The sequence below is a fragment of the Heteronotia binoei genome, chromosome 7 (assembly GCF_032191835.1).
Source record: "Heteronotia binoei isolate CCM8104 ecotype False Entrance Well chromosome 7, APGP_CSIRO_Hbin_v1, whole genome shotgun sequence".
Lineage (NCBI taxonomy): Eukaryota > Metazoa > Chordata > Lepidosauria > Squamata > Gekkonidae > Heteronotia > Heteronotia binoei.
Window position 1 is genome coordinate 135,216,025 of NC_083229.1, and position 8,456 is coordinate 135,224,480.

The following is an 8,456-nucleotide window of genomic DNA, read 5'->3' on the forward strand; positions in this document are numbered from 1 at the left end:
TTTCAGAGCAAACATGACAGCGAATGCCTCCTTGTCCCAAACCGACCAGTTGCGCTGTTCGTCTGAAAACTTCCGGGAGATGAAGGCGCAGGGTCGCAGCTTCCCCTCCCCATCCTGTTGCATGAGTATGGCTCCTACGGCCACGTCGGAAGCGTCGCATTGAACCACGAAGGCCCTTTGCTCGTCCGGGTGGCTTAGGACGGGTTCGCTGGTGAACAGGCGCTTCAGGTGATTGAACGCATCCTGGCACTCAGGCGTCCATTTTAGCCCGGCCCCCGGCTGTTTGGCTTCTGGACCCTTGCCTTTGGTCTTTAGGAGATCGGTCAAGGGTAGGGTAATCCGGGCGAACCCCTCTATGAATTGCCTGTAGAAATTTGCAAACCCGAGGAAAGATTGGAGCTGTCTACGTGTCCTCGGGGGAGCCCACTCTAGTACTGCTTGGACCTTTGTGGGGTCCATGGCCAGGCCGCGTTCAGATACCCGAAAGCCTAGGTAGTCTAGCTCCGTTCGGTGGAACTCACACTTGGACAATTTGGCGTACAGTTGGTGCTCCAGCAACGTGCTGAGCACCTCCCTCACCAGTTTCACATGGGACTCCTCGTCCAGGGAGTAAATAATGATGTCATCCAGGTACACCACCATCCCCTTATACAGGTATTTTCTCAACACATCATTGATAAAGTTCATAAACACCCCCGGGGCTCCCTGCAGCCCAAACGGCATCACCAAATATTCAAACTGTCCCATCGGTGTGTTGAAAGCCGTTTTCCACTCGTCCCCTTCCTTGATGCGCACCCGGAAGTACGCATCTCGTAAGTCCAGCTTGGTGAAAATCCCCCCCCCCTCCGCTACTGTGCTCAGCAAGTCCCGGATGAGGGGGATGGGGTAGGTGTTTGACATGGAGATCGCATTAATACCATGAAAGTCAGTGCAAAGTCTAAGCGAGTTGTCTTTTTTCTTCCTAAACAGGACGGGTGTGGCGTGGGGGGCCGTGGCCGGCCGGATGAACCCCCTCGCCAGGTTCTGATCTAGGAACTTGCAGAGTTCCTTCTTTTCCGCCCACCCCATTTGGTACAATTTGGCTTGGGGTAGGGCTTCCCCTGGGATTAGCTCTATAGCACAGTCCGTGCTTTGGTGAGGGGGTAATTGGTTGGCTTCCTTCTCACTAAACACCTCCATCAGGCCGCGGTAAACCTCGGGGATCGAGTGCACTTCTTCCACCGTCACACACGCCCTCTCTTTCGCGGCCGGGGCTTTCGGCCCCCACACTGTGTTCCAGAGGTGGTTTTTGCACCCAGGGTCCAGGAACCTGATAGTCTGCACCCTCCACCGGATTAAGGGTTCGTGCTTTTCTAACCACCCCATTCCCAGCACTACCGGGTACGAGCATGAAGGGGCAATTACAAAAACCTCCTGATCCCAATGTTCCTCGATCCCCATGGGGCATGGCTGTGTCTCTCGTGTGCAGGGTTCTCCGCACATCACGGACCCATCCATCTGCTCAAACAGCATGGGATGGGGTAGCTGCGAGCTCTCTAATCCCAAAGCCTCCACCACTTTGGGGGAGATCAGTTCTCTGTTACACCCCGAGTCTATAAGGGCTCGTATCTGTAGGAACCTCCGTAGCTTAGGGTTCAACAGTTTCACAGTCACAAAATACAATCTCCCCGTCACTCTCACCGTCAACGGCGCCTCATCGCGATCGACCTGCTGTTGGGCACCCTTCAGAACAGCAGGTTGGGCTCGTTTCCCGCCGGCTCTTCTACCCACGCCAGGTCGGCCAGCTCCGAGGACAGGAGCACTTCTTCCTCCATCAGCTCCTCTTGCACCGCTACCGCGCTGCTCTTCACCGCATCCTTAGGGCGGCCTGGGGCTTTCTTCGGAGTAGGGGCGATCGGCTTAGGTGGGGCCGGCAGGGCCCGTAACGGCGGGGGGTGTGGGCAGGTGGAGGCCAGGTGGTTCGGGTCCCCGCATCTGAAACACCGGCGGGGCCCCACTGGTACTGCGGTAGCTGCTTTCTCCCCCCTAGGGGGCTCGGTCTTCGCGGGGCTCCCTCTGACCTGGATCTTCCCGGACTGGTGTTGGCGCAGCATGGCTACTCGCTTGAGGTTGTTCTCCACTTCCCCCGCTAGCTGGATCCACCCCACCAGGGTAGTGGGTTGAGCTTGGGTGAAGGCCCGATCCAGGATGCTCGCGTTTAGTCCATTAGTGAACTTATCTATCTTCATCACCTTGTTCCACCCTCGCACTCGGGCCACGTTGGCCTGAAAGTCGGCCGCATACTCGCGTATGGACCGGGCCCCTTGCTGCATGTCGCACAGGGCCACCAGCGCTCGCGATTCCTGCAGTGGGTCTTCATACTGGGTCAGCAGGGCTTGAAGGAAGGTGTGCACGTCGTCCAGGATCGGGCTCCTGGTCTCGCACAGGCTCACGTACCACCTTTTTGCTGCTCCTCTCAGCTTTGAACCCAGGTAGTCGACCCGGCTGAACTTGTCGGGGAAGGAGTGGCCCAAATAGTGCATGTAGCTGTTCGCCTGGATCCCAAAGTAATTCACTTCTTTCGGGTCCCCGTCGAAAGTGGCGTCCAGCTCTCTCCCTACATGGCGCAGCCCCGCTGGAGGGGCCGGTGGCTGGGGGGCAGGCACCGGCATGGCGCTTGCCCTGGCAGGGGCAGGGGCCGCCACCGGTTGACTCGGCTGACTCCTGGCCCCCACTTGGGTGGCGGTTGGTCTCCGGGAGGTTGCTCCCCCCAGAGCCCTCCCCAGCTGGACCGTTAGGTTGCGGACCTCGTCCCGCAGTCCTCCGAGGGCCCCATCAATTTCTTTGCGGACCATCGAGCGGAACATCTGGTAATCCTCCTCATACTGGTCTTTGGGCTTTGGCTCCCCGCTGTCGGCCCCCTGACGTCCTGCTCCATCATCCTCGGCCTCCCCAACTCGCATGACGATGATGCTGTCCGCCTCACCCATCTCCCCCGAGCCCGGGTTCACGGTTTCTGTCGTTGCCCCCTGGATCGACCTGGTGTGGCGGTTCAGGATGGCTTCCCGGAGTAGAGGGGCCTGATCCATGATGGTGGTCGAGGTCCTCGGTTGATACTGCCGGGGTGACAACACCAGCTGGAACTCGGGAGATTCCGTGGCTCGTCTCGGGTCCAAGACGTGCCACGGGGCCGCTCCTCCAGTCCCGTATCGGATGGGAGTTCTCCGTTGTCCGGAATCTGGTCGGCCATCAGGCTTTTCAAGTTGCCGGAAAGGTTGAACTCCAAAAAGGGAGTCTCTTAAAATGTCAAGTCTGATGTTTCAATAACGAGACCTTCTTGATAAAAAAAGTTTCTAGTTTATTGTAACATGTTGCAAGACTGTAGAAGCAGATTGAGAGACTGGCAAGCATACACAAAGAGCAAACATTTAAGGTATACATCAAAAGGATTCCTTAGGGGGGGCACTCTATGCAGGGCACATTCACACATTATTGTTACTTTATCGTTCTCAAGCTTTGGCTGGCCTTGGGCGCTTCCTTAGCACCGGCTATCTCTGAGAAGGCACCATAATCTTGTTCCCATATTCCCATTTCTAAGCATTGCTACATAACAAAGGAAGGGAGGGGGGAGGAGAGTTTGAGCTAGCAGCATCTGAATACAGAATGGTTTTTACCCAGGATCCTTTTCCTGAACCAGAGTTTGTGACTAAAATAACTAAGCATTGCAGCAGACTTGACACTAACAGCAATTCAAACATTAACTATACAGAAATAAATAAAATTACATTTAAACAGTTAAGTTAAAAATTCAGATTAAGTTTTAAAAGTTAGTTAATAAAAGTGCTAGTGCTGTATTTGCTTTTATGATGGCAGTTTTTCTTAACAGTTTCCTTCTTCTTCAGCGAAAGCCAATCGGAAGAGGATGGTCTTGCAGGCCCTGCGGAACTGTTCAAGGTCCTGCAGGGCCCACATTTCCTCTGGAAGTTGATTCCATAGGCTCGGAGCTATAGAGGAGAAGGCCCGGTTATGGGTGCTTTGCAACTTCACCTCTCTTGGTCTGGGAATAGTCAACAAGTTTTTCCCGGCTGACCTCAGTGCTCTCTGGGGTTCATATGGGGAGAGATGGTCCCTAAGGTAGACAGGTCCTCGACCATATAGGGCTTTAAAGGTAATGACCAGCACTTTGTAATGAACCCGGTATACAACTGGCAGCCAGTGCAGCTCGCGCAGCCCAGGCTGTATGTGCTCCCACTTGGGAAGCCCCAACAGCAATCTAGCCACCGCATTTTGCACCAGCTGCAGCTTCCGGGTTTGGTACAAAGGCAGCCCCATGTAGAGGGCATTACAGTAATCCAGTCTCGAGGTGACCGTTGCATGAATCACCGTTGCCAGATCTTGGTGCTCTAGGAAGGGAGCCAACTGCTTTGCCCGTCTTAGATGGAAAAAGGCTGACTTGGCAGTGGCTGCAATCTGGGCCTCCATTGATAGTGAAGGCTCCAGTAGGACTCCCAGACTCCTGACCCGGCGAAGACTGGGAGAGGTATTTCCCCTCCCCGAGCGCCCCGACCTAGACAAAGGACTTCTGTCTTCGCTGGATTCAATTTCAGCCCACTCCTCAACCAAGTTGCCATGTCCTGCAGGGCCCGGTCTAAATTCTCTGGGATGCAGTCAGGTCGGCCGTCCATTAGCAGATAGAGTTGGGTGTCATCTGCATATTGATGGCACCCAAGTCCATGTCTCCTAGCAATCTGGGCAAGGGGGCGCATGTAGATATTAAATAACATTGGTGAGATAACTGCCCCCTGAGGAACTCCACAATCCAGTGTGCGCCTCTGGGACCGCTCGCTCCCAATTGCCACCCTTTGTGGAAGGAGGAAAGCCATTGTAAGGCAGACCCTCTCACCCCTACATCGGCGAGGCGGCGGGTCAGTAGCCGATGGTCGACTGTGTCGAACGCGGCCGACAGGTCCAGTAACATCAGCACCGCCACACCGCCCCGGTCCAGATGCCGTTGGAGATCATCTACCAGGGCGACCAATACTGTCTCCGTCCCATGACCCGGGCGAAAGCCGAACTGGCAAGGGTCTAGGACGGAAGCGTCATCCAGAAAGTTCTGCAACTGCAGCACCACTGCCCTTTCTATAATTTTACCTAAAAACGGTAAATTGGAGACTGGTCGGTAGTTTGCCAATTCGGCCGGGTCTGCTGTACTTTTTTTCAAGAGGGGGCGGACCATAGCCTCTTTTAGGGATGATGGAAAACGCCCCTCCGAGGGATCTATTTATGATGTCCCGTAAAGGACATTCAAGCTCCCTCTGGCAAGATTTAATTAGCCAGGAGGGGCATGGGTCTAAATCGCAAGTTGTAGGGCACGCAGATGAGAGAATTCCGTCAACTTCCTCCAGGTTGAGTGGGCTCATGTACTGTATCCAAAATGATGGGCAGGTCCTGGCGGAGCGACGTGATTTTGTCTGCAAAGAATTTCGCAAAAGCCTCACAGCCTATTTCTAATTCTCTAACGTTTGGTCTCTAATTCTAATGTTTGGTCTCTTTTTGTAATTCTCTAACGTTTGGTCTCTAACGTTTGGTCTGTTTTTGGGTCACATCATGAGAAGACAAAAACTCCCTGGAAAAGACAAGAATGCTAGGAAAAGTTGAGGGCAGCAGAAAACAAGGAAGACTCCGCATGAAATGGGTGGGCTGTATAAAGGAAGCCAGGGCTTCCTTTTCAGGGGTTATTAATTCATAGGACTAATGGCTTGGCAGCACATGACACACTATCCCGGCCAGTGTTCTGGCTGAGCAGGGGTGTGGCCCTTCATGCTGCACATCCAAGCCCGGTGCTCTTCTGGCTGCCTCCCACATAAAAAATACCACTGAATAACTGAGAATACCACTGAATAACTGAGTAGAATACCACTGAAAACTGAGTACACTTAAATCCTTATGTAAGATTTTTGCATATATACGATTTTAAACCAGTGTATCAACATCAATTTATAATCAACATCAATTTATAATTTCTTCCCTCCAGATAAATTACAAATCATTACAAACAACAGTTTAGTCTCAAAATTTCCAACAGGGATTAATAGTCCCCTGAAATCCTTCCACCAATAAACAAAGTTTATAATGCAGTCCAAAACATGTTGTGAAATTCTTTCCAGTGGAGGGACCAGGAAATCCTTACAGCCTTCATAAGACGTCCCCTCTAGAACCCTGTGGCGCAGAGTGTTAAAGCTGCAGTATTGCAGTCCTAAGCTCTGCTCATGACCTGAGTTCAATCCCCAGTGGAAGCTGGGTTTTCAGATAACTGGCTTGAGGTTGACTCAGCCTTCCATCTTTCCGAGGTCGGTCAAATGAGTCCCCAGCTTGCTGGGGGGAAAGTGCAGATGACTGGGGAAGGCAATAGCAAACCACCCCGTAAAAAGTCTGCTGTGAAAATGTTGTGAAAGCAACATCACCCCAGAGTCGGAAATGACTGGTGCTTGCACAGGGGACCTTTCCTTTCCCTAAATTTAAGACGTTTCAATACTGGTTTTCTTCAATTATCAATTATCTATTGATTCTGCTGTAAACTGTGAACCTTGGGTCTGTGTAAGAAGTTATTGAAATTGGGTTCCATTTTAACAGCCTGCTAACTGAAGAAGACCAGTATTAAAAGATCTTGAAATCTAGAGGGAACATCTTATGAAGGCAGTAAGAATTTCCTGGTCCCTCCGCTGGAAAGAATTTCACAACATGTTTTGGACTGCATTATGAACTTTGTTTATTGGAGGAAGGATTTCCAAAGAGTATTAATCCCTCTATTAGAAATTTTGAAACTAAACTGTTGTTGGTAATGATTTGTAATTTTTCTGGAGGGAAGAAATTATAAATTGATGTTGATTGTGTATACACTGGTTTAAAATCGTATATATGCAAAAATCATACATAAGAATTTAAGTGTACTTATTGTTTTTCAGTGGTATTCTGTCTGCTTGTCTTCGTGCTGAAACCCCTTCTTCTGTGGCAAATTCAATATCCAGCAAGCCGATGCTGAGTTCCTCTGAGCTGATTTTGTCCTCAGGGTCGCCTTGAGAAATGCAGTTTGTCCACAGCTCTCTGGAAAGGAAGCTGAGAGGAAGAAAATCGATTCATTTGAAATGTGGTCTTGGAGGAGAGTTTTATGGATACCAAAGACCACCCAAAATACCAATAAGTGGGTTCTAGATCAAATCAAGCCTGAACTCTCTCTAGAAGCTGAAACGACTAAATGGAGGCTCTTGTTTTTGGGTCACATCATGAGAAGACAAAAACTCCCTGGAAAAGACAAGAATGCTAGGAAAAGTTGAGGGCAGCAGAAAACAAGGAAGACTCCGCATGAAATGGGTGGGCTGTATAAAGGAAGCCAGGGCTTCCTTTTCAGGGGTTATTAATTCATAGGACTAATGGCTTGGCAGCACATGACACACTATCCCGGCCAGTGTTCTGGCTGAGCAGGGGTGTGGCCCTTCATGCTGCACATCCAAGCCCGGTGCTCTTCTGGCTGCCTCCCACATAAAAAATTCTCATTATACTTAGACTCTTGCTTGCGTAAAAGCTTTTTATTTGGTCTCTTGTTTTTCCAGCAAAGTGCCCAGTTTCTTCTGAGCCATCCTTTCTGTCTCCATCTCTCTAGCCTCCAGAGATCCACGCCTGTACTCCTGCCCGATATACAAGAAACCAGTTCGGACGGATCTGAATTATATTGCCGCAGTGGACCTGCGGACTGCCCAGCCTCCTGAATACGGGATCTTGCGTGGGGTTGCCCTGCTGTGTGATGTCAAGTAATGTCCCGAGAGACACCTGCAGGGTGTTGGTGCATTCTTTTTGTCCTTATTCTTCACTGGAGGATGCATGGCACAAGGAACTAGCTTGGTGGAGGTCACAGGTTTTAAAAAAGACCACAGCTTTTCTTTTGCCTTGCCTTTCTCTCAAAGTTTAATGGGCTCATGTTACAGACAAGCTGGATTTGGGAATCCCAGAAACTCAATCACTACTTTGGCCCCTTGAAGCTTTCTGTCACTTGGTATTCCCAAATCCAGCTTGTCTGTAACATGAGCCCATTAAACTTTGAGAGAAAGGCAAGGCAAGGCAAGGCAAAAGAAAAGCTGTGGTATTGGTATTTCATAATACCAAGTGAAGTGACTCTGGAAAGACAAGAAGTTGTCACTGTGGTCTCTCAGTTTCCAAATACATGGTGATTTCTATAGGGAAAAGGAGTGCCTTAATCCACATACCGTGGGAGTTTCTCTCGACAGTAATTTAAGCAAACAGGCATCTGGCATGCAAGAATTCTTCCATTGGCCGTGGCTTTTTCTGCCTTCTTGGCAGATGTGGAATTCTCTGGCTCTGCTCTGCTGCAGGGAATCTGCGTCCATCTTCTGAGGTCCTGTTGAAATCTATGGGGATGAGGAAGGACCAATGCTTTATAATTATTATTATTCACTGATTTA

The 8,456-nt window shown here is 50.6% G+C and overlaps 1 protein-coding gene across 1 annotated transcript in view; it reads left to right on the plus strand.

Annotated features, from left to right (window-relative positions):
* Positions 1 to 7,813, plus strand: part of DNAH5 (dynein axonemal heavy chain 5) — a 266,064-nt gene extending 258,251 nt beyond the window's left edge. Inside the window, exon 79 of the mRNA XM_060244379.1 lies at positions 7,640 to 7,813. Within this exon, the coding sequence (XP_060100362.1) occupies positions 7,640 to 7,791 (152 nt within the window). The 3' untranslated portion in view covers positions 7,792 to 7,813. The remainder of the gene's footprint in view (positions 1 to 7,639) is intronic.
* Positions 7,814 to 8,456: the final 643 nt, after the last annotated feature.